This window comes from Chanodichthys erythropterus, chromosome 10 (genome assembly GCF_024489055.1).
Source record: "Chanodichthys erythropterus isolate Z2021 chromosome 10, ASM2448905v1, whole genome shotgun sequence".
NCBI classification, from domain to species: domain Eukaryota; kingdom Metazoa; phylum Chordata; class Actinopteri; order Cypriniformes; family Xenocyprididae; genus Chanodichthys; species Chanodichthys erythropterus.
In genome coordinates this window covers 5,579,321-5,606,349 of record NC_090230.1, presented here as the reverse complement: position 1 = coordinate 5,606,349, position 27,029 = coordinate 5,579,321, and the positions used below count along the sequence as shown (strand labels likewise).

Sequence of the window (27,029 nt, the reverse complement as noted above, 5' to 3'; positions counted from 1 at the left end):
AGACTGAATGGGAACGTCTCGGTCACAAAGGTAACCCTTGTTCCCTAAAGGAGGGATCAGAGATGTACATCCTGTCACCACAGTCACTGGACTCCGGTGATGCTGCCGCCTAACCTGTTCGGCTTCTCAGCGAAAACCTGAAGATGCAACGCACCTGCTGCTCATTATATACCTGATATGATTGCATGCCAATGTGCATTGGCTCGTTTTATTTATACTCGAAACAGACTGGCCTCTAGCGATATTCTTATTCGTCAGTCTGTCCGACGTATGTCTCCGTTCCCTCCCAGGGAACGAGGGTTACCTTTGTAACCGAGACGTTATTACTAGGGCTGCACGATATATCGCATGAGATTGTCACGCGCATTTCGTCAGTAAAGCCGGTTCCCTGATTACCGCTAAATCGCCATCACCTGCTTTCAAATGCAGCGGCATTTAATACACATAGCCGTAGATCACTGAAAAGCCACGCAATATCGCGTTCATATCGCAGATGAATCGCCTTCGATAATGAACGTGATATTGCGTGGCTTTTCAGTGATCTACGGCTCTGTCTATTAAATGCCACTCCATTTGAAAGCAGGTGATGGAGATTTAACGGTAATCAGGGAACCGGCTTTACTGACGAAATGCGCGTGAAAATCTCATGCGATTTATCGTGCAGCCCTAGTTATTACAAATGATTAGTATTGTTTTTTGTTTTTTTTTGATTGATGATGCTCTTGTAAAATTACCCATGTAAAATTTTAATATAATTAATTTCATACAAAAATGATAAAACAAAAAAAGTATTAAATAATTTATAAATGAACAGTATTTTTTATTTTTTTTTGCATTGATTCATCATTGATGAGGATCTGCTACCTTTTTAATATATATGAAAAAACACATTTATAATGAACAAATAATGCTATATATATATATATCGGTCAATTTAACATTCAATTATTTAATAAATTACATTAAAAAAAGATCAAATTAAATTGGTCATCACTTATAAAACAGTGCCATGATAGGTGCAAAAAGCCAGAAAACATGCATAATAATGTGAAAAAAAAATCACATTATTTAGTTTTGATAACTTAAATCTGCTCATGCAATCCAAAATCTCAGGGGAAAAAAAACAAACAAATTGCAAAATTCTCACATTATTTTTATGAGTTCACCAGATTTAGTATAGAGGCATTTGAATTCATCATGAGCAAATGTACATTATCAACTTCCCCAATGATTGCCGCTCACAGCGAATAAAACGTTTTACTTACTGTTGGGATCCACATTTTCACACAGTTCGGTTTTGGCCTCGCCGTTTGGTCGGTCGCTGGGTTTGTGCGACAGACGTGAGGACATAGTGGCCGCCGTCACCACGGCCTTGAAGCTCCGCTTCCGCTTCTGCACATTGAGCTCTGGATGGAAGATGATGACGTAGACCTTGGGCATGTAGAGCATTCCCAGAGCCACTGACGCACTCAGATTCATGGAGATGGTCAGTGTGGTGGTCTGAATGTAGAGCTTTGGAAAGAAGGGAAAAAAAAGAAGGAAACTTAATTTTGGCAAATTAAAGCAAGGGAATTCTCCAAAGAGGCATAACGAATGAAAAACAGCTTCATAAAGATCTTTAAAAAAGAGCTATAAAAGTATAATGTTGGTAGTTCATGAATTATTTACTCCATTAGGTATTTCTATGAATTCTAGTATGGGATTCAAGTTAAAATGAAGAATAAAGTAAAATCCAAAGAGGTCAGATTGTTCGAAACGCACTCAATGTTGACATCCGTGTGGGAGAATTCAAAGCTAAATGGATGATAATCATCCTTAAAAACTCGAGTCGCTGTCATTGCCTGAGAGTACAGCTCTTACACAAATGTACTTTTTCTTGTATGAAAAAAGGACCTTGTCAAAGTATTGTAATGAAGGCTTTCATGTCGCAGCCATATCACATTAGTACTACGGCAAAGATTCATTTCATGTGGCTGTTAACGGCACTCTGGCAAGTATGTAATTACCAATATCCTCAGTGTGTTTAATCTTTAATGTACTGCGAGTTCAAAGCCTGTTAAGGTCACGGGTGCGTTTCAATGAAGACAACGGGACCCATTCATGAATGAATTGTGAAAATCATTAATTGTCATTGAAATTTGTTCTGCTCATGTTTCATAAATGAGGCCCAACATTTCTGCTGCGTTACTACTACAAACATATCAACTGGCCAGTAAAACAACTCAAGTTGTGAAACCTATTTTGGAAAAAGATCTGGTCCACTTTGTGGCTTATTCAGGCCAAAAACCACCTCCTTAGACAGGAAGACACCTTCTGAGGTGTTTCTACTGTGGGTTCTTTTTTGTCTGTGGACACAATAGCTCTAAATATGTATTTGTCAGCATTCTGTGATGGAAATGATAAAGGTAGAGTGACATTTAATGTTAATGACAATTTTAAAATATACAGTCAAACCAACATTTATTCAGACACCTTGAATATTTCATTAATTAATACAGTTTATTCACTAGTTAAAAAAATGGTAATACAATTTTTTATCAGTTTTACTGGTAGTCCACTGTATGAAGAATTTTGGGGTATAATATGTCACAGTTTACTTTATTTTGCTATCCACACTTACATAAATGAACTATAGTGTCCTGCACTCACTAGTAAAAATATATCAAAAATATAAAAAATGTCTGAATAATTTTTGGTTTGACTGTATTTTAAATAAAATTACTCCATTTTCTTGCTTTATTCTAGCATTTTTGTAATCTAAATATACACAAATAAATGATATTTTTACACTTTTTGTACTAATTTGACAAAATTACAGCTTGACTGGAAATGACATACATTAACATTTGAAAAAACTTTATTCAAAACTGTTCATGGAATGATTGGATAAAAACAACGAGTGAGTGAGTGAATACATTAGTGTGCAAAATGAGTGAGTGGATGAATGAATAAATAAATGAGTGAATGAATTAATAAATTAGTGAGTGAGTGAAATGAGAGTAAAATGAGAGTAAAATGAGTGAATGAATGAATGAATGAATGAGTGAAATGTGTGAGTGAATAAATAAATAAATTTGACACTTTTTGCATAATTTGACAAAATTACAGCTAGACAAAGGACACAACTTTCAATAAACAATCCATGCAAAAAAAAAAAAAAAAAAATCTGTTAATAAAAGGAAATTGTTAAAAATTTAAATGAACAACAAAAAACAGTTTGTTAATTTAACTCATTGTTTAGATTTATACAATAATTAATACTTTTATTTCAAGATTGAAAGTTATAAAAAGACAAGTAGTAAAATAAATATTTAAAAGTAGCAAAAAAGAATAAAGCCAATATGAAAAAGATCCAAAGAAAGTTAATGTGACTTCATATAACAAATGAAAAAATGCAAAATAAAAATTCACCCTTGGGACATAAAAGTGCTCAAAGCTTAAGAAACACCCTCTAATCAACTTCAAGCACAGTACAACATTTATTTGACACTGCATTTAGGAGTTGGTTTATCTGAAAATGACCACACCACAACATTGTATCACTGGAAAAACCACAGAAAATGTTTGTAGACTCTGATCAGACCTTCATGGCCCATATTTGACTTGTACCTTTTCTATTTTTAGCATGTTATGTGAGCACAGCCCAAACAAAATTCCTGTGGGCTCTCAAATCACACAACCTTAAAAAATTCTGAAGGAAAAAGTGTGAAAACCTCAAGGGGTGTCAAATTAATTTGCCAATCCAAAGTGCAAATGCAGTGAACTGATACATGAGCCTTTCTGTGACAGAGAATGACACCTAATTCTTCAGCTTTTCATTCATCGGTGAGATGTGTGATGCTGACCCTGGAATAGATGAGAGAATCCAGTATGCTTGACTTAACAGAAACCATATTCACATCCTACACTGTGTCCAAACCAGGTGTGACGTGTCAAAGCAATGAGCAATAAAAGCTACATTTCTATTGCATTCATTCAAGCTTCTGTCACTTTTAAAACAACCCAAATGGAATCAAAATTGCTTTCTTCGAGGCCCTAATGCACATTTAATGTAGTCCACTGCCAAACTTGCTATAAAAAAAAATATATATATATATATATAAAAAATATATTTATATAAATGTAATTACATATTTTTTTAAATATTATGCTATATTTTTTTTCTAAAAATAAGTCACACCTATGATTTGCAACAGGTCAAAAATGCATTGAGAGAGAGAGAGAGAGAGACGTAGATAAGTTCTTATATTGTGTTAGTCACCCTTTTGCTGCCAAAACAGCCCTGACCCATCGAGGCATGGAGTCCACTAGACCCCTGAAGGTGTGCTGTGGTATCTGGTGCCAAGATGTTAGCAGCAGATCCTTTAAGTTGTGTAAGTTGCGAGATGGGGCCTCCATGGATAGGACATGTTTGTTCAGCACATCCCACAGATGCTCGATTAGATTGAGATCTGGGGAATTTGGAGGCCAAGTCAACACCCTAAACTTGTTTTTGTGCTCCTCAAAACTATCCTGAACCATTTTTGCTTTGTGGCAGGGCACATTATTCCACTGAAAGAGGCCACAGCCACCAGGGAATACTGTTTCCAAATAAAGGGTGTACATGGTCTGCAACAACGCATAGGTAGGTAGTACATGTCAAAGTAACATCCACATGGATGGCAGGACCCAAAGTTTCCCAGCAAAGCATTGCCCAAAGCATCACACTGCCTCTACTGGCTTGCCTTCTTCCCATAGTGCATCCTGGTGCCATGTGTTCCCTAGGTAAGCGATGCACATGCAGACCAGGCCACCTTCTTCCATTGCTCCGTGGTCCAGTTCTGATGTTCACGTGCCCACTGTTGGCATTTTCGGTGGTGGACAGGGGTCAACATGGGTACCCTGACTGGTCTGCGGCTATACAGCCCCATATGCAACAAACTGGGATGCACTGTGTATTCTGACACCTTTCTATTAGAACCATCACTAACTTCTTGAGCAATTTGAGCCTCAGTAGTTCCTTCGCCTTGTCACTATACTAGGGTGATCTGGTTCAACCCCTGAGGACCCCAAGGGAGCTGAAAAGACATGCTCAATCCTGCCTGACTTAAAGTCAGCATCAGTATCTCTGAATAAAAATAAGGCCTGAGAGCTAACAGGAGCTTGGGTGAATGGAGACCTCAGCAGAATGAAACTCGATAGTTAGAGGAGCCCAAGCATGCTCAACTTTGAGGCAATTCACCAAGGCAGCCTAACAGAGGGCCAAAACCTGATGTCACTGTCAAACTGGAGCTCAAGCGAGTGGAGGTCTCAGCAGAACGACTCACTATGATAAGAGGAGGCCAAACACAAAAATGTTAATTTCAAAGACAACTTACCAAGGTGGCCTCACAATGAGCCAAACACTTGATATCACTTTCTAACTAGGGCTCAGATGAGCTGAGGCCCCAGAAGAACTACTCTCCATAACGAGAGGAGGCCAAACACACTCGATTCTAAAGCTTACCAAGGTGGCCGCATAGAGGCCCGTACACTTGATGTCACTGTCTAGCTGGAGCTCAAGTGGTCAGTGGCCTCAACAAAACAACTCCCAAAAAAATGAAAAGAGTCCAGCCTTACTCAACCTTAGAGACAGTTTACCAAGGCGGCCTCACAGGGGGCCGAACACTTGATGTCACTGTTTAACTGGAGCTCAGGTGAGCGGAGGCTTCAGTAAAATGACTCTCTATAATGAGAGGAGGCCAAACACACTCAACCTAAAAGAGAGTCTTTCAAGATGGGGGGCTCAGATGTGCGGAGGCCTAAGCAGAACGATCCTCAGATTGGGATGAGGCCAAACTATACTCAATGTTAAAGACAGCTCACCACAGCGGCCCACAGAGGGTCAACGCACTTAATGAGACTGTCTAGATAGAGCCCAATAGAGCGGAGGCCTCAACCAAATGATTCTCAGATTGATAGAAGGCCAAACCATACTCAAGGCTAAAATGGAGCTCACCACAGTGGCCCATAGAGGTCCGACACACTTAATATCACTCTCTATCTGAAGCTCAGGAGAATGGAGGCCTAAACAAAATGACTCTCTAAAATAAGAGGTGGCCATCTACACCCAACCTAAAAAAAAACAGCTCATCACAGCAGCCTGCAGAGGGCTGACACACTTTGCTTCATTGTCTAGTTGGAGCTAAGGTGAGCTGATGTATCAACAGCTTTGTTTTAATGCAAAAGGAGGCCCAACATACTAAACCTCAGAGACTTTCACAAGAGAAAGAGCCACCAAACTGTACTATTCAAATTAAAAGCTCATAATTTCTCAGAATTACATAAATTAGGAGGAGGATTTAAAAAGCAGTACCAGAGCTAGCAAAGGAGCTTAAACAATAAATATTCCCGTTTGACTCCTGCCACGCTCCTCCTGCAAAATCCACACTTGATCCCACCTAACCGCAATGGTGACCACGGGACCCAAGCCACAGAGAGTAGGTGCTTAACTCTCATCCCTCAAGAGAGAGTAAAGCCTGGCTGGAACAAAATCACACAAGACACATTTGTCCTCCTCAGGAGTTAATCACGCTAAATTCAAATGCCAGATTCTGTAACTCCGAATCATGTGAGCCATGAATGCATCACTATGTGTGCCTTCAACCCCTTGAGAATTGTGGGCTTGTGCAAGGCTAACTACTATCCCTCAGGAAAGAAGACCAAGCTCCTTACCCGTCTCTTTAGATAGTTATGTGAATGCATCCTACCCAGCATATTCCAGCATCTTCTACGAGTCAAATGGAATTCCACCCAAACGCACATCCCACATCTGTAGTATTAAGGATGATGCAAACGGAGAATTCATTGAGAAATCCTCACAATGTGCACATTCATCTCCCTCGAGAACTAAACATGCATGCTCCTTACTCATGCACAAAGCAGATGCTTCTTTTTCTTTTTCTGCAAACGTTTGGCAGAAAGTTTCTTCATAATAATCACATTCACACTCACGTAGACAAATGTCTCCTAAAGACAAAAGAAATTGTTGACATGTACTACAGGTGCCCTCTCGTACTCATGGTCACACACGTTACCATGTCATGGGCTGTCGCCAGCCAATGACTTTGCCATGTTTGAATCATATGCTTCAGACACCATTGCACTGGAGGCATTCCCCACTGTGTCTTCGGACACAGTGCATTAAAATGAATGCCACTATAATTTAAAGTTTATTTATTATAAACTAATTTATTTAAATTGAAACTGAAACCACTAGCCTGGGGCATGGTTATTATTATAACTAAAACTAAGGCCCCATTTACACTGCATTGTTCAAGTGACCCAATTCCGATTTTTTCCTCCCATGTGGCACAGATCGGATGTGAGCCATGACCGTGTAAGCAAGAAAAAAGCGCATGGATTCCAGTTTTCACAAATCGGTTTCAGGCCTTATTCATGTGTGGAAATAAATCTGATATGAATCCAGCGGAGCTGTGTACGTATACTGTCATGAAAAATTTTTATTATTTTGATGTAGGGATGTAACTATTGCACTCTAAATCTAATTCTAAATTGATTTGTGATGTCATATATGTAATTTTTGGTTTGTTTTGCCAACTGCAGTGTAAAAAGGAGACATTGGATACAGGTAACTTTTAAAAGAAATGTAAGCACGTCATCCAAAAAAATTGGATATTGTCAAAAGATCAGATCTGTGCATTAAGACTTGCAGTGTAAATGCAGCCTAAGGGTAAGTTTACATGACAACAATGTACTAAAAACAGAATTTTTTTTTCTCTGCATTTTTTTTTTTTTTTTGCATACAGACGACAACATTGTCAAAATGATCCCCATTCACACAGATCCGTGAAAACAACTGAAAACGTTTGGAAAAATTCAAATGTTTTTTTTTTTTTTTTCAAACATTTCTTAAATATATACATGTATGTGTATGTATTTATATATACATAATACTTATACACAGAACAAACACACATATATTATGTAAACACAGATTCTTATTTTGTACACGATAATCACGATTATCGTTGAACAGCCCTAATTGAGAATTAGGTCTCAGCACTCCCTCTTATCTGAGACGTTAGGATGTGAAGGATGATATGGCGAAGAGGGATAGTTTTATGGATGTGATTTGGGCTAATAATGGATCAGTCAGAACTGGAGCAGCCTGGAAATAAACAGCTCGATAGGAACACCGATTCTGCAGAGAAGAGTTTATAAAATATTGCAGAGAGATTGAAAATTGAACAAACAAGAAGTGGTCTAAAACATCCATGCTATAGATTCAAGAAGGACTGGGCTGAATGATGATATACATATATATACTTGCTACGATTGGATGTTGTCACATACCTAGATGTTCATGGTTGTTGCAACTTGCTGAATTTAAACTTATTCAATTAAAATCTAAAGTCAGAATCAGTTTTATAAAATTAAACCGGAAAATTACATTATTCATATATCATTGTATATCTGAATCTGTATACCAGTCATAATGCTTCCTTGAGTACCATTAGTCATATGCACCTAACTTATGCTTCAACTGTCCACCTTTCTATGCTCGTCTGTAATACAATGTTATGGTTTCTGTTTGTTTTTTAACTGTATTGCGATATATCGTATATTGCTCGCCTTGGACTGGGCAAATGTCCTTAAAGTAATTATTTGTGAAATGATTGTTTGTTCCTTGCTGTTATTGTGAAGTGTTCCTGAGCTTGGTAAAGGTACTATATTAATTAAACATTATTATTATTATTATTATTTGAATTACTTATTTGTTTTATAAATGCAGAAAACTATATATAATAATATTGTTAGATTTGTAATATGCATTGTTAATTATATATTAATAATTATATAATATTTGCTATGAAAGGGAAGTAAAATTCAAAAGGTCAACAAGGTGTTTCATTGGTATATTATTGTGGCTATGAAATTTTGTTTGTTAAAGCATTTTAACAAACTGTAACACAATGCCCCAGAATCCCAATGCCCAAAACAAAAATTGTATGTCACAGTATTTCAGAGATGCTAAACACCATTGCAAAGCTTAAACAAAGACTGTCCCACACTAAACCACATCCATCAGACTAAAACCAGTTTCTGCAGTCTTAAATCACATGAACACATCACCTATGACAGCCTCATTAACACCAGTGACAGACAAATTCACAATCCACCGCCTTATGACAACATGCAATTTAAATAGATAAGAATTCAATTGGTGCGCCGACTCCTGCCGTGATCATATGCTAATCCTGGCAATCTATCAGCCAGATTTTCAGTCTTAATTTATTTATTCCTGCAGTCTGTTTCTTTCTACTGTTCTTCCACTGTCAAACAAGGACACAAAGATCTGGAAAGCTGGAATAGGCTCTGAAGATGCTTTTCAGCTTTGTGCTGGCATTGAGTCTACACTCAACCCAAGGCTGAACCCTCTTCTTAGCAACGTCTTTCCCTTAAAACCCGTTTTTGAAAACCAATCCTCAAAACGGCAGTTTTTGATGTGTTCAGAGAGTCTATAGAGGAGTCTGTTCACCTATAGAGGAAGCAAAACATCCTACGCGTGCCACATGAGAGGCTTCCTGAACGGCACACAAGCGTCAGGCAGCTTCAGATAGGAAGGGACTTATTATATAAAGTGACATACATGTAGTGACAGAGGAAGTCAACTCAAACTGTGCTGTGATGTAGTTTACTGTCACGCTGGATGAAGGTGACACATTTGGCACTACTGAGAAACGCAATCGCGGGAGACGTACAGTTGGCGGAATGGCAAAATTTTCATATTTTCTCTTGCATCACCTTACGTGCAAAAGGACAATGCCTTTTGTCATCTAAAGATCCTTTTCTTTTCCATAAGAGACACTTTTTTGGTTTGGTGTCAGTGGGTAATTCCGCTTGAAACTAGCAAATGCAGCTACACTAAAACAAAATGAGCTTATTGATCACATTCTCAAAGACCGACAATTTTTCACACAACTATCCACTGGCAACATCAACAAGGGGAACGCGGGGGAAAAAAGCCTCCTGCAGTTGTCACATGAAACGTTTTTAATTAATTTAGCATTTCAGAAGCTGAATCATGATGTGATTTGACAAGACAGTTACAGGCTGCCATACTAACAACAAGGCTTTTGCACTTCCTAAAGAAAAATGAGTGGGATGGAAGCCCATTTTTGCTTTCTCAAGTTATGACATTGTTTCTATACCTTATATTGTGACCTCTCACTATTTCTACTTTGTTACTCATAACTCAGACTTTATATATCATAATGTGACTTTATGGGCCCTATTTTAATGATCTAAGCGCATGGTCTAAAGCGCACGGTAAATCCACTTTTGCTAGTGTAAAAATGGTCGGTGTACGGCGCATGGTCTAAAAAGGTTGTCTCTATTCTCTTAATGAGTAATGGGTGTGTTTTGGGCGTAACGTGCAGAATCAGAAAATCAGAATCTTATCTCCCATTCCCTTTAAAAGCCAGCTGTGCTTGTGCCATGGAAAATTCGCTATTTACATGGCGGAATTTGCAAGCGGAAAAACTGAACACTTCTCTAGCGAGGAAGCGGATCTGCTCATGTGCGAGGTTCAAGCGCACGAACAGACCATCTACGGGACAAGCCAGATTCCACCAAAGCATTTTTATGCACAAAATAATAATCTTTTGCACTGTAATCCTTTTATTTTTAATATTTGGCATGTTTGTGTACTGATGTGCATCCCTGTGTGTGTGTAATAAGCAGAGTGTATGTATGTTGTGCACCTGCCTATAGGTACATATTATTAACACGCTCTTTAAATAACAAAAACAATATATAAAAAATATTGCACCATTGACTTTAGACCAGGTTTCAGTTGATCAATGGCGCAGTCTATTTCAGTTGCCTCAAAATAGCAATGCGCCAACAATGCGCCTGAACACACCTCATTTTCAGCACACCCATGGGCGCACAAATGCATTTGCTATTTAAACAACGTGGTGCAGGATGTGAAAATGATAACTGCGTCGGGCTGAAACTAGCAAAAAACACTTGCATCGCCCCTGGTGCCACATTGCGCCAGGTGTATGATAGGGCCTTATAGCTCACAACTGCGACTGTTTCTCATATTTTTAACTTAACCATAACTTTATGGGCCCTATTTTAACGATCTAAAACGCAAGTGTCAAAGCGCGAAGCGCAAGTAACTTTGTGGGCGGGTCTCGGCGCTGTTGCTATTTTCCCGGCGGGATAAATGGCTCTTGAAATGGGTTGGTCTGAAGTAGCTTCATTATTCATAGGTGTGGTTTGGGCGTAACGTGAAATAAACCAATCAGAGCGTCATCCAACATTCCCTTTAAAAGCAAGTGCGCAAGTTCCATTATGGATTGCTATTATTATGGCGTATTTACCAGGCGCACGCCAGGAGCGGTTCACAGCCGAGGAGACTGATGTTCTTGTAAGAGCAGTGAAAGACAGAGAAGTTGTGTTGTATGGGGATGGGAGAAACCCACCCAAAATAGCGTCGGTTAAACAGGTTTTTTCACATCTTCGTGGCACACCACAATGATTTACGTCATCTCATGTGTTAATATTTTTTTAATATAACAATTTATGATTTGCAAAAATAACTGTTGCATCTGTGTAGATTACATGAGCAAAGTGTATGCGCGTTGTGCACGCTATACATTATGGCCAAGCATGCGCCCTTAAAATAGCATATGAATAACATGCGCAACGCGCCACTGACTTTAAACTATTTTTTCCTGGTTAGTGGCGCAATTGTTTTCTAAACCTGCAAAATAGCATGAAGGAACGTTTGCGCCGGAACACGCCTCCTCTTTGCGCTGAACCGCCCCCGGGAGCGCAAGTTCATTTCCTAACTTACCGACGTGCTTCTGTGGAGGGAAAAGCGTGCTTTGCGCGGGTGCAAAATAGGAATGATGCAAGATAGGGCCCTATATCTCACAATGTGAATATACACTGTGTTCCAAATTATTATCCAAGAGAGACATATCATTAGGATTTTAGCACAATAAAAATTGAGATATTAGTTTATTTTATTTATCTTATCTTTTTAGATAACTGTATCAATCTCAGACAGGTTTGTTAAATAGTTTGCCAGGTCTACTAAGGGAAATGGAAAACCTACTTAGAGAGGCCGTTCCACATTATTAAGCAAGTCACAGTTCTCATGCAATATGGGGAGGAGGAAAGATCTTTCTGAAGATGAAAAGCATGAAATGGTGCAATGTCTTGCAAAAGGCATGAAAACAACTAACATTGTATATAAATTGAATAGAGATTGTAGAACCATCAAAAGATTTGTAAGTGATTTAGAGCATAGAAGAACTCAGATAAAGGCTTATTAAGGGAATTTTCTATTAAAAGGACAGCTATCAAAAAGCCACTGTTGAGTAGCAAGCAGGTATTTGAAGCTATTTTCCTTAAGCTCACAAAGAGAATTTTTTGTTTGTTTGTTTGTTTTATAATGTATTATATATAAACCTTCTAGCATGTTATCTGTTTGAAACCTCTAACCCTAATTGACAGAATGTGTATCATTTAATGACCTAAACACAACCAAGTACAAAGACACATCATGGCCATATTCCAGGATGACAATGTCAAGATTCATCAGGCTCAAACTGTAAAAGAATGGTTGGAAGGGAGCATTTGGAATCATTTTCACACATGAATTGGCACCTCTGATGCAACTGATGCATCATTTTTTGCTCAAGATACTGACAATGCAAGAGTCAAGCACTCAGTGAAGTCTCCTGCAGCACATCCCAAAGACTTTCAGTGAACTTAAGTGAACTTTATGCCCCCTCCCAACCATTCTTTCACAATATGAGCCTGATGAATATTTATATTGTCATCCTGGAAAATGGCCATGATAAGTCTTCCTACATGGTTGTTTAAGAAATGAAAAGCCACACATTCCATCAATAAGGTTAAATGTTGCCAAACATCACATGCTTAAACAACTCTTTTTAACTCTCCCTATTTAAATCCAAACAGTGACTCTTTTTTTTTTTCTTTTGGTCGGGCAGTGTATTGATATTTTATTTATTTGTTTGTTTGTTACTACTACTACTACTACTACTACTGCTAATAATAATAATAATAATAATAATAATAATAATAATAATAACAATAATAATTACATTTTCCATAGCTTAGTTATTGGTATCAGCAAAATCCATCATTGACGAACTATAACAGAGGCAAAAAAAAAAAAAAAAAAAAAAATGATGTCACATGCAAAAGAGTGTTCCATAATCAGTCTGAAACCTTTCTATGCATAGCCACTAATCCATGCTGAGATTTGAGCAAGCATAACTATTAAAAAACCAAAACAGTCATCAAATAGCCAATCATAACACATTTGTTCGATCGGGGCCTCTCATTTCCCTCTTTCAAAAAAGCCTGGTTAGCGTTTGTTTCCTTGCGTACTGATTCCGAACATAATCACCAATCATACCCCTAGCAGGTGCGGGCTGTTGCAATAAATCTCATTATGTGTCTTTTATGCATTCATTTGCATAATCCCAGCCTACATTTGCTTTCTGACTGGAACATCCGTAATTATAAATGCACAAGGATTAACCTACACCAATTTTCACTTCGTCACCGATTTAAGGAGAACCATTGAGCAACACACACACTGAATAGTCATCTCATATCTGCTTGTATTTTTGGTCAGCATGTAGGACACCTGGGCTGATGAGTCACGTAAGTCGCACATGTAGAGCAGGTGTGGAAATGACAAAGGTTGATAAAGGGACAAAGAGTTTGCCTGACCTGCAGGTGTTGTTGTCAGGTCTGAATTAACTTGCGTAAACAGACACACAGACGTCTGTGTCCTAACCAGGTGCGACAAATAGTTGAAAGTTGAAAGCAAAATTCTGCAAGTTATGAAATCATAGGCAATCAAAATATTTTTGTGGACAGAGCTACCCAGAGTGAAATGGGTCATTCAGTGACAAAGTGAATTTTGGTGGAATTCTGACTGAGCAGGTTTGTTGGAAAGAAAGAAAGAAAGAAAGAAAGAAAGAAAGAAAGAAAGAAAGAAAGAAAGAAAGAAAGAAAGAAAGAAAGAAAGAAAGAAAGAAAGAAAGAAAGAAAGAAAGAAAGAAAGAAAGAAAGAAAGAAAGAAAGAAAGAAAGAAAGAAAGAAAAGCCTTATGTCTATCTATCAGAAAAACACATTTGTCAAGCTATGGCTAGTAGTATTACCTAATAATCCTAACTAAATATTTCACATGTGGTCTAGGAAATGTGTCCACCCTTTTAAAATGCAATGTGTAACAGGTGGACACTTTGAGGGTGTGTTCACACTTGTCATCTTTGTTTCGATTAAAACAAACCCTGGTGCGATTGCTCTGTTAGTGCGGTTCATTTGAATATGTGTGAACGCTGCCATCCGAACCCTGGTGCGCACCAAACAAGCGGACTGAGACCGCTGAAAAGATGGGTCTCGGTACGCTTCCAAACGAACTCTGGTGCAGTTCGAATGATATATGAATGCAAAACAGACCAAAGACATGTAAAGGAACCAAAAACAGGAAGATGAGACCCTAAAAAGGACAGAATCCTCACGCGTATCGTTTTTTTTCTCGGAGGGACGGCTGTTTTGACTCCTTTACACATTTTATAAGCTCTCAAAACACCATCATATGCAGGTTATGCACACACAACAAGCGCATTTACCTCAGCACACAGCATTGTTTTGGATATCCGGTAAGTTCCGTCTCAAAATAGGCAATGCGTCATAAAATCAGGTTGTGAACGTATCCCTATGTCTTAAAGTTCGGTATCTTTTGGTTTGGTGATAAAATTGCAAATCTGAACGTTAATCGGACCCGGACGGAATGTTTTTTGTTTTTGTTTTTTGGTACGGACCAAACTAACCGAATTACAAGTGTGAAAGCACCCTAAGTTTTGAAACCAGTTACTAGCTAGGAAATAATTTACAGAGATATGTAATGCAGGGTTATTTTTGTTCCATTATTACAAATAAACTGACTGAGACACAAATAAATTTAAAGGTGCCCAAGAATGCTTTTTCACAAGATGTAATATAAGTCTAAGGTGTCTCCTGAATGTGTCTGTGAAGTTTCAGCTCAAAATACCCCATAGATTTGTTTTAATACATTTTTTTAACTGCCTATTTTGGGGCATCATTAACTATACACTGATTTTGGCAGTGCCGCCCCTTTAAATCGCGTGCTCCCTGCCACACGAGCTCTCGACTATATTACAGTGCATTTACAAAGTTCACACAGCTAATATAACCCTCAAATGGATCTTTACAATATGTTCGTCATGCATGCTGTATGCATGCTTCGAATTATGTAAGTAAAGTATTTATTTTGATGTTTACGTTTGATTCTGTATGAGTTTGAGGCTGTGCTCTGTGGCTAACGGCTAATGCTACACTTTTGGAGAGATTTATAAAGAATGAAGTTGTGTTTATGAATTATACAGACTGCAAGTGTTTAAAAATGAAAATGGCTCTCGTCTCCGTGAATACAGTAACAAACGATGGTAACTTTAACCACATTTAACAGTACATTAACAACACGCTAATGAAACATTTAGAAAGACAATTTAAAAATATCACTAAAAATATCATGATATCATGGATCATGTCAGTTATTGTTGCTCCATCTGCCATTTTCGCTGTTGTTCTTGCTGGCTTACCTTGTCTGTGCACAGATCCAGATGTTAATACTGCCTTTCCTTGTCTAATGCTTGAACATGGCTGGCATATATGCAAATATTGGGGTCATACATATTAATGATCCCGACTGTTATCTGCGTGTTTTCCGGAAGTCTTTTAAACAAATGAGATTTATATAAGAAGGAGGAAGCAATGGGGTTTGAAACTCAATGTATGTATTTTCCATGTACTGAACTCTTGTTATTTAACTATGCCAATATAAATTCAATTTTTGATTCTAGGGCACCTTTAAAGGCACTAAAACTAAAACCAGTTTTTACAAGATGTAATATAAGTCTAAGGTGTCCCCTGAATGTGTCTGTGAAGTTTCAGCTCAAAATACCCCATATATTTATTTTTTTTATTTTTTTTTTTTAATTGCCTATTTTGGAGTATCATTAACTATGCACCGATTCAAGCTGCGGCCCCTTTAAATCACGCGCTATCTGCCCCCCTGGCTCTCGACTATAATACAGTGCATTTACAGAGTTCACACAGCTAATATAACCCTCAAATGGATCATTACAAAATGTTTGTCATGCATACTGCATGCATGCGTCAGATCATGTGAGTATAGTATTTATTTGGATGTTTACATTGAATTTGAATGAGTTTGATAGTGCTCCGTGGCTAAAGCTAACATTACACACTGTTGCATGCCCTTGTCTAATGCCTTGAACATGAGCTGGCATGCAAATATTGGGGTCATACATATTAATGATTGCGTAACAGTCGGTGTTATGTTGAGATTCGCCTGTTTTCCGGAGGTCTTTTAAATAAATGAGATTTATATAAGAAGGAGGAAACAATGGTATTTGAGACTCACTGTATGTCATTTCCATGTACTGAACTCTTGTTATTTAACTATGCCAAGGTAAATTCAATTTTTGATTCTAGGGCACATTTAAACAGATTAACAAAAAAATGTATCGAACTCATAAATAAATAGATTATGATCCACAAATAAATAAAGAATTTTACAAAAATAAATAGAATTCACAAATAAATAAAATGAGATGAACTTTAATGACATCACATTCTTAATCCATAGGGTTTAATATGGAGTTGGCCGACACATTGCACCTATAACAGCTTCAACTCTTCTGGGAAGGCTTTCCACAAGGTTTAGGAGTGTGTTTTTGGGAATATTTGTCCATTGTTCTAGAAGCTCATTTGAGGGTTCAGGCACTGATGTTGGACAGTCTCCACTCTAATTCATCCCAAAGGTGTTCTATCGGGTTGAGGTCAGGACTCTGTATTTGACGCTTTGTGCTGCACTTGGTGATGTGAAGGCTTGGATGCAGCTGCTTGGCCATGGAAACCCATTACATGAAGCTTTCTACGCACTGTTCTTGAGCTAATCTGAAGGCCACACAAGGTTTAGAGGTCTATAAGTAACTATTGATTCAGCAAAAAGTTGGCAACTTCTGCGCACCTCAGCATGTGCTGACCCCGCTCTGTGATTTTACGTGGCCTATCACTTTGTGGCTGAGTTGCTGTTGTTCCCAATTGCTTCCACTTTGTTATTATACAACTAAACGTTGACTGTGGGATATTTAGTAGTGAGGAAATTTCATGAATGGACTTATTGCACAGGTGGCAACTTATCACGATACCAAACTTGAATTCACTGAGCTCCTGACAGCGACCCATTCTTTCACAAATGTTTGTAAAAGCAGTCTGCATGCCTAGGTGCTTGATTTTATACACCTGTGGCCAGGAAAGTGATTGGAACACCTGAGACGTGAAGGCGGACACTTTCTGCTTCTCATAGTGATGCTCGTGCTGCGTTTGCATACTTTATCACAGCTGAAGTGATATAAATGCAATATTTGACTAATACACTGATGTTCCAGAGACATTTTCATTCAATACTTTATGTCCTGCTTTCAGCGTCTGTTTTTACAAGAATAAAGCATGTGATCTGTGTCATGCGGTGAATCCGGCCAATCATGAAACAGCTGTGTCGTCATCAGCGCTCGTGCAGCTCCTCTTTAGAAACTGCGCTGGCTGCCTCAGGTGGCTGATCTTGAATCGCTCTCGCGGTACTTTGAAGCCATACATCACAGTCACATGGTGTCGGCGCTGTCTCAAGTCGGACAAAATTTCTTACCGGCATGCACTGCTTCAAATCAGCCGCCGATCGGTCTGTATGGCGCTGCATCAAGTCGAACAAGCCTAAAAGCTACACTGCGTTGACCAATCATTGCGTGTTCTCACTACACCCAATCATGTTTTGCTTTACACATGGGGCTGAAGTGCTGTTTATGTGGTTCAACAATCCATTTCTAAAAGATTATTGGAGTTTAAGGCTTCTTTATATTTTCATCAGGATCAGTGAATCAATTTAAACTCAAGGATTATACACAAATTATGATCAGAGATCCCAAGCATCGTGATTAGTAACACTCTCTCTACACCGGACGCAAGTGGCGCACCACAGCATGTCAAAAGCAAATAGCAGCCATTATATAATCAGTGTATACTGGACACGGCACAGCACAACACAATGATTCACCGACAGTAAATGGACACCCGTTCTTCTAAAGTACTACACACACTTGCACAGAGATGTAAAGTGCTGTTTCTCTGGCATTTTCAGAGGCTCACAATATATAATACTGTGGTTTGGCTTGATACACAGTCTAATGGTCTAATGAAATCCAAAATTTAAACATATTTTACTATACCAATTACTGTACCTTATACTTTCAATTTGAGCCAATGCAGATGAATGAGCAAAGTTATATCAGGGCTAGACCGCTCTGATTGTAAAGCAAAACATGATTGGTTGGAGGGAGAATGTGCTATGATTAGTCAGCGCAATATGGCTGTTATCTGACTGGCTTAAGTAGACGGTGAGTGGAGTCCACTTATTTGTGGATATTTGTGTCTATATGTTATAAATTTTTCATAATCCACAGATGCGTGCAGCGATCCACAAATGCAGAGGAAGCCATCCACAAATGTACAGAAAGAGATTCACAAATAAATGAATGCCAGGGGGGATAAAAAATAATAATAATGTGTTTGTGACATAAAAACATATTTGTGGATAGGCTACTTGTATTTTATTTTTTTAAATGTTTTTATTTGCAAATGTCATTTTATTTATTTGTAAATCTAATTTTTTTTTGTGAAACCCCTGTATCTGTGGATCTCATTCTATGTATTTGTGAATTAGTTTAATTTTTGTGATTCTCTTTACATTTATGTGTGCATCAAAATCTAATATGCAACAATTCTAACCCCATAATATAAAATCTATTAAAAAATAAATAAATGAACATTTTCAGGTCCAGTATAAATTGACACAACAGGGTGGACATGTTATGTTTAAGTCTTCTAAAAATGAGAAAGAGAGAGAGAGAGAGAGAGAGAGAGAGAGAGAGAGAGAGAGAGAGAGAGAGAGAGAGAGAAAAGTTCATTACTAATACTTTGTTCTTGGAGGTAAAATTATGTCACTTCAAGCAAGTCATGTGACTTAGGTCATATGTAAAGGGCAAGTGGTACCAATGTAACAGGGTGGATTGAAGTTTGATAGACAAAATAATTTAGTAGTTTTACACATTTAGAAAAAATATTTATCACAGTAAATTGTATTTTATGTCAAAGAGAATAAGTAAATGAATATTATAAATATATATATATATATATATATATATATATATATATATATATATATATATATATATATATATATATATATATATATATATATATATATTATGATTCTTAGGTACTATTATTTATTTAGGTACAACTCTGCTCAGAGTTCATATGGTCCCTCTCTAAATAGTGTTAAAATAACACTGAAGAAGAGTTAAAGTTAATGAGATAATTAAGCAATTAAGTAATGATTGTGCATTAGTGATGAACACCTGCTGTTAACAAGCAGAATCACTGAAGAAATAAGAAAAAACACAAGAATTACAAGTGACTTCAGTCAGCCTTATTAATTGCTTAATTATCTCATTAACTTTAACTCTGCTTCAGTTTTACTTTAACACTACCTAGAGAGGGACCATATGTACTCCGAGCAGAGTTGATTTAACTCTGGGGATTTTACTGTGCATGTGGCATGAATGTTTTTCTGTAAAATATTTAGTATTGTTTCACTGGCACATACAATTCAACTGTAGGAACGACCCAAATATAAATAAGTGACTGATTAATTGTCACAGGCCCTTACATCAGTACATATAGCAGATTATAATGTATATCTTGAAAATAATGCATAATTTCTATATAGTGAATATTAAATATGAGTACACTGAATTAAATAACATCCACATTAATATTATTTATTTCAAATTTGACAGTGTACTGTTGCACTACAACAGAGCAGGTGCTTTTTGTTAATGAATATGCAGTTTCAGTGAAAATGCATGCAATGCTAAGTTTAGTATACTGTGCATGCATGAGTGTTGACCCATGTTTAATGCAGGGGGCTGTTTTATTTATGCCATCTGTGGCCTTCCTATGTGGATTTAGGTCACTGAATGCAGATTTTATAGCGATGTGGCATGTGGTCTCTTCAATTACACAGCGGTGTACTTGAAAGCATATGATCAGACATTTACAAGTGTGTCATACAGAAAGGGCCACTTTTATGTGTTGGTACCACCAACGCTTAGTTGTGTTTGTTTCACCAGAATGCATGGAAGTCTGGATTGCAAGCAAGCTAATTTGCAATGATTACAATAGTTCTTTTTAGGATTATTTATGCCAGTTAAGCATTTCAGACCGCTTCTTACATGCTACATCCTCCCCGTGATGGCCGATTTGAAAACACTGATTCAGGAAGCTTCGTAGCATTATGAATAAGCGCATCGAATCATGATTCGGATCACGTGTCAAACAGCCAGACTGCTGAAGTCACGTGACTTTGGCGCCCCGAACAGCTGATTCAATACGCTGATTCATTATGCTCCAATGCTTCCTGAAGCAGTGTTTTCAAATCGGCACACCAAAAATATTTTCGTCACTTATAATATTAATATTGAACCACTGTACTCACATGAACTGATTTACAATCAGCCAATAATAATAATCATCATCATCAACCAAATAAATAGATAAATAAATAAATAAATAAATAGCAAATAAATACTTACTTATTCAAACCAATATCTCTAAAGTTTGTCATATTGATTGAAAAATAATTTAAAGATTTATAAATAATGGTTTGTTAATAAATCAGAGCTAGCAATCAAAGCTTTTTTCGTTTCATCCAGTTCAGACATTTTGATGTGGAAAATGTAGATATTTAATTGTGCAAGGCTTCACATTACTTTTTCCTGTTGCAAAACAAAAGGGACCTGTAATTCATCCACCTGCACAGCCATAAAACAACTACAAGCTCTAAAATAATGAATGAGCCCCAGGTAATTTCATCCACTCCAGCCTTGAGAGTTGCCGGAGAGGTACATTTCACGGTGTGTCACCCCCTTCAGACCACAGATACAATAAAACACTGGACTTTTAGGAAGCTGAAAGCACCAGACAGCCGCTGAAAGCCAGCTGCAGCATTTCTCTGAGCATTTAAAACAAGAGCAGTTCAGTAGCAGGCTAATAACAGTCTTGCATTTTACAGCACATATAGCTGTCATCAAAACTACATTTTTACAGTCTCTTTTCAAAATGTGTGTGGTGCTTGCCTGTGTTGAAGGCGCTAAAATGACAGGCCATTGCAATGTGGCTGCAAAGGTCAGGGATCCCACACTTTATGACTAATGAATTTCCATTCCTATTCCACAGCATTTCCAGTTATGATAGCCTGACTTCGTCATCTAGGCAGAATGTGAGTCTGATACTGCTCCATTGCACTTGAATTATGGGGCGTGTCTAAACCGAACCAGTAAAAAAAAAAAAAACTCTGCACTCAATTGGATAGACCTACAACCAATCAGAGCAACGCAGTAAGTGACGTAAGTTGAACTTGTACTTAAACTTTTGCCGAATCCCGTTGGAAGGACGGCAAACACATCTTTCCCATCGAAAAATGCCTTGATTGCGGTTCTTTGTTCGTCTTTTAAAATGAATGCGCTGTCGATTTCTTTTATTACAGACGTGATAGCGGAATCTAAACATCTTACTTCTCCAGCTGCAGTCATCGTTGGTGAAAACCAATTCAACCCAAGCGCTCTTTGATGATGTGGGTGATTACGTAACCGCAGATAGCCTGTCCATCATCGATTAAAGCCCGCCCTGGCAATTTGATTGGCTCGGCTTTCTGGGAGCCGAGCATAATTACTCCACAATGGACCGAGTCCAGACCGAACTTCCCGTCCAAAAAATGTTGTGGGCGGGGTTCGGGCTGGCACCCAGGCTACAGTTATGATTATTGGATTTGTAATTCTGATTCAGACCAATTAGCTAATAAAAATGTGTACCTTTTCCATGACTACTGCTCGCTACTACTACTACTACTACTACTACTACTACTACTCACTAATAATAATAATAATAATAATAATATTAATAATAGTTGTTGTTGTCCATTATTATTATTATTATTATTATCATTATTTGGGCAACATTATTAGTTTTATTATTATCAATATTACTGTTTTTACTGTTATTATTATCAATAATAAGAAGAAGAAGAAGAAGAAGAAGAAGAAGAAGAAGAAGAAGAAGAAGAAGAAGAAGAAGAAGAAGAAGAAGAAGAAGAAGAAGAAGAAGAAGAAGAAGAAGAAGAATAGCAGTAGTAGCATCATCAAGGAAAAAGGTTTTATTATTATTATTATTATTATTATTGGCAATTATTATTTAAACACTATTATTACTATTATTATTATTATTATTATTATTAAGAGTGCAATGATAATACTATTAATAACAACAACAACAACAATCATCATTTGGACTTCATTATTATTATTATTATTATTATTAACAACATTTATTGTTTTACTGTTATTAACAACCACAACAACAACAATAAAGGACAACAACATAACAACAACAAATATTATTGTTGTTGTTGTTGATAATAACGGGTGAACTGCTAATATTTGACGGCCCGGGTCCCTCCTTCAATGTTAGCTCACTTTAACACCCCTAACCCTAGGAAGCACCACTAAAAAAAGCTGTTATTTAAAAAACAATATACATTTTGTGCAGCTGTTTCTACAGTGTGCAAGAACACAAATACAGCCTATCCGTCTCTGTATGCGGCATCATCCCGGAAGAGAATTACTGAAGCGAAGTGTTTCAGTCTCAAGCCCTCATCAGTGAAATCCCACACAAGACTCTATCAGCGACACGTCTGCTGCTCTAATCTGCGCGCTGGTGTCCCGCATTCACAGCAGCTGATGAAAAACACCCCCAAGGCCTCCTTGAGCTAAAGACTCACTGTCTGAACCCTTCAGTTGCTGTGTTTCCCTGCGCTGGAGCAGGTTGGGGAACTAGGCCACTTCAAGAGGAAAAAAGAGACACAAAAGAAGAGAGATCAACCTGAAATCCCAGCTCCTCTAGCTTTGCTCAGTTCCCCTTGATGTTTTCTTGTGAGCAAGCAACATTTCTGTTTCATGAGAGCAGGGACCTTTCAAACGTGTGGCATACATTTAAACAGTGTTGGGAAAATTAAAGATTACAGGTTACCCTATTTAAAATGTAATAAGTAGTGTAACTATTTCAATTACGTCATTAAAGTAATGTAACTGATTACATTTTATTACTTTTCTAAATTTCTAACAAATGTTTTCAACTGTTAATCATTTTCAAACATTTAAACCAGGCAAGGTTAACCTTACAGTAGTACTCAACACTGATTACTGTCAGATTTCTCAAAATCCTTCATCAGTTAAATTAAGATTACAATAATTTAATTAATAAAGCACAGCCACCACAAAATCAAACTTTAGCACCGCTGTTTACTTTGAGATTGTTCTGAGGTTAAATACAGATTTAAAATCCTAACAAGAAATAGTTTAATAACTATGATACTGTTTTTGAAATCAAATCTTTAGCTATGACAGGAAACACTTGCATCTAACAATGAAAAAACAACAACCTTTTTGTTTTTATATATATTTTAGGGCAGTCAATGCAATTTGGGAAAGAAATCAATTAAACAAATTTATATTATTCAACATATTCTAGCTTTTTACAGAAAATATTCAGATGTAAGGGTTAGGGTTAATCGTTAACCCTTTGTAATCGTTAACATTTTCATAAGTAAATTAAACTTAATTACTTTTTTTTTCCTCAGTAACTGTAATGGATTACAGTTACATTTATTTTGTAATTAAATTACGTAACTTTGTTACATATAACTAGTTACTCCCTAACACTGCATTTAAAGGTACTGACTTGTGTACAGAGTCCAGTGAAAGTGACGTGTAGCCAAGTATGGTGTGCCATACTCTGAATTTTTGCTCTGCATTTCACTCATCCAAGTGCACACACACAGCAGTGAGTATTGAACACACACACACACACACTGAACACAAAGCCATTTTTGCTGCGGCACCCGGGGAGCGACTGGGGGTTAGGTGTCTTGCTCCAGGGTACCTGAGTTGGGGGTAATAAGAGTGGAAGAGAGCACTGATCACCTACATTTCCTGCCAGTACTGTGACTTAAACCCGCAACCTTCGGGTTACAATCCAACTCTCTAACCATTAGGCCACAACTGCCCCACAGTGTTGAGGAAGCTGCTTTGAAACTGTTGCTTTACAAACTACAAGCTTGTCATTATTTAAAATATTCAAGCTACCCTTTTGAAAAAAAAAAACAAAAAAAAAAAAAACGCTATTAACAAAAAGGGTTTTTACTAGTGCCCAAGGAAGTCGACCGGAAGTTGAAGTCGGCCGCGTGCTGCCATCTTGTAGCAGAACTTCACTTGCGTTAGCATCCCATTGACTCCCATTCATTTTGGCGTCACTTTGACAGCGAATAACTGTACATCTGAGGCGTTTAAAGACTCCATTTGTCCATTATTTATTTCTAAATATACATGACAATGTATAAAGGGCTCCATTACCTTCTATGTTACATTATGGCCCCGTAGAAACAGTTTTTGTTAAAATAGGCTAACGATTGCGTCATAACCACTCGACTCTCAGTCGCACAGTAGAGAAATTACCGTACAGACAGGAGGAGAAGCTCGCAGGCAATAGTATGCATTAACTTAATATGGTACATTTTAAAATACTATACAAAATAATTAATCAGAATACTTACTCCTGCTCACTCACTCACTCACTCAAGCTCGCCGTCTCTGCAAGATTAACGATGGCAGTTTGCACGCACAGCTACTAGAAGATTTACATCTGTCAGACAGGTTGCTGACGTCATCAAGCTTAGTTTGAGTCTGCGCGTCAGAAACGGAAGTGCTAAAAATCGCTAAAAATGGGCTTCACTTGACTCAATTGAGTTCCAATGGGTTCGCTGTGTCCATTTCTTTTACTGTCTATGGTTTTATCTGATGTAAAATGACCAGGGTATCAATATAGAGCAATAAACTTGCTCACCTAAATTGTTGTACAATACAACAGAAGCAAAATTTAAGTAACAAAACTAGAAATAACCTTATTTATATAACTGAATAAAAAATATAGTCACAAACAGCAGATTTCTGTACCTTTTTCATGACCAAAAAAAAACAAACAAACAAAAAAAAACAACTACATACATAAATACATACATACTTATTAAAAGATAAAAACAAAAATAAATATGGTAAAACTTTAGAATATAGTTCCATAGGTTAATATGATCTAACATTGAAATATACTTCCAAAGCATTTATAAAACCCAGTTATTCAGTAATTTCAACATTTATTAATATCAAAATCAAAAGTTATCTTTGTTTATATTATTTAATGAACCTGGGCTAACATGAACTAACAATGAACAGTTGTATTTTTATTAACTAATGTTAAAAAAGATGAATAAATTCTGTAACATATGTTGTTGTGCATTGTTCAGTTAATGCATTAACTAATGTTAACTAATAGGACCTTATTGTAGTGTTACCAATTTTACCAATAAGAATGAAAATAATTATTAACAATTATTACTTTAATGCACATTTTTATAATAATATTTTATACATATTTGTATAATACTTCAGTTTTATACATTTATACGTTTTTATAAGGTTGCATAAGGTACATACATAAGGTTCATTTAAATATAGAAAAATCAGATTAATAATAATAATAAATAATGACACTCTATTATTAGAATGTCCATTATTAATAATTAATATTAACATTAATGCATATTTTCTATAATAATAATGATAAATGTACTGTGTAATAAGGTTATTTTTATTAAATACTACAAAAACAACAACAATAATAATAATAATAATAATAAAATAATTAATAACAATAATAATAAATATGTAAATATGTAAATATTCTAATAAATTATTAGAATGACAATAATAATAATGCTTAACATTAATTAATGTTTTATAATAAACAAAGTTTTCAAAAAGGTTATAATAATACTAAACATTATTGTAGACATAAGAATGACAATAATTATTAATAATTATAATATATAATAAATGGTTTCAAAAAGCTGTCTAAAAAAACCTGATTCACTAAAATGATCTGGACTTCATTTGACTACATATATGAAAAGACTCGTTCACACCAAGGATGATATAAAGATAACTATAACGATAACTATATTACCGTCCACACCAAAATCCAATAATGTTCAGTTTATTTTCAGCGTGTGCTGCAGTTTTCTGAACGGCTGTCAATGTTTTTATCATTGTTCGGCTGTAAAAAAAAAAAAAAAAAAAATCATTCTGGAAGTGATTCCAACGATATTGTTTTTCTGTGCCGTTATCATTATAGTTGTCATGTGAACTCTGCTATTTCTTTATACTTGAACGATTTTTAGAACTATATATTTATTACCCTTGGTGTGAACAGGCCTAAAGTCATTGAAGAGTGTCTGATTATTGCCTCAGCTTAATGTAGTTTTATTGCACTACATCACAATTCCTTGGAAAAGTTATGGAAAAGCTATTCTGTCAAGCTATTGACAGCTATTAAATAATATTGAAGTAGCTTGCATTGTTTCTTTGAGTTAGTTCTCCTCAAACTGCAGTTTGCATTTACACATTAGTATCTACAGTTTTGTCAGTGCACAAGTTCCCTGGGAATCAAACCTTGCTACTGATATAGCTTTACAGCTGAGCTACAGGAACTACAAGTGTTCAAAACAAATACCCTGCAAAAAAATACCTATTCACTGGTTTTAGTTGCAGAAAAAATGCTGATAGCAGCTTTCTTCACATGCTGTACATTCAGGCACATTTTTGTACATTCGGGGTTTTACCGACTTTTGCTTTAAACATCCTTGCGAGTGA

At 36.7% G+C, this 27,029-nt stretch overlaps 1 protein-coding gene across 1 annotated transcript in view; it reads right to left on the bottom strand.

The window, feature by feature from the left end:
• Positions 1 to 1,257: 1,257 nt before the first annotated feature.
• Positions 1,258 to 27,029, bottom strand: part of grm7 (glutamate metabotropic receptor 7) — a 253,251-nt gene continuing 227,479 nt past the window's right edge. The window contains exon 9 of the mRNA XM_067398520.1: positions 1,258 to 1,512. Within this exon, the coding sequence (XP_067254621.1) occupies positions 1,258 to 1,512 (255 nt within the window). The remainder of the gene's footprint in view (positions 1,513 to 27,029) is intronic.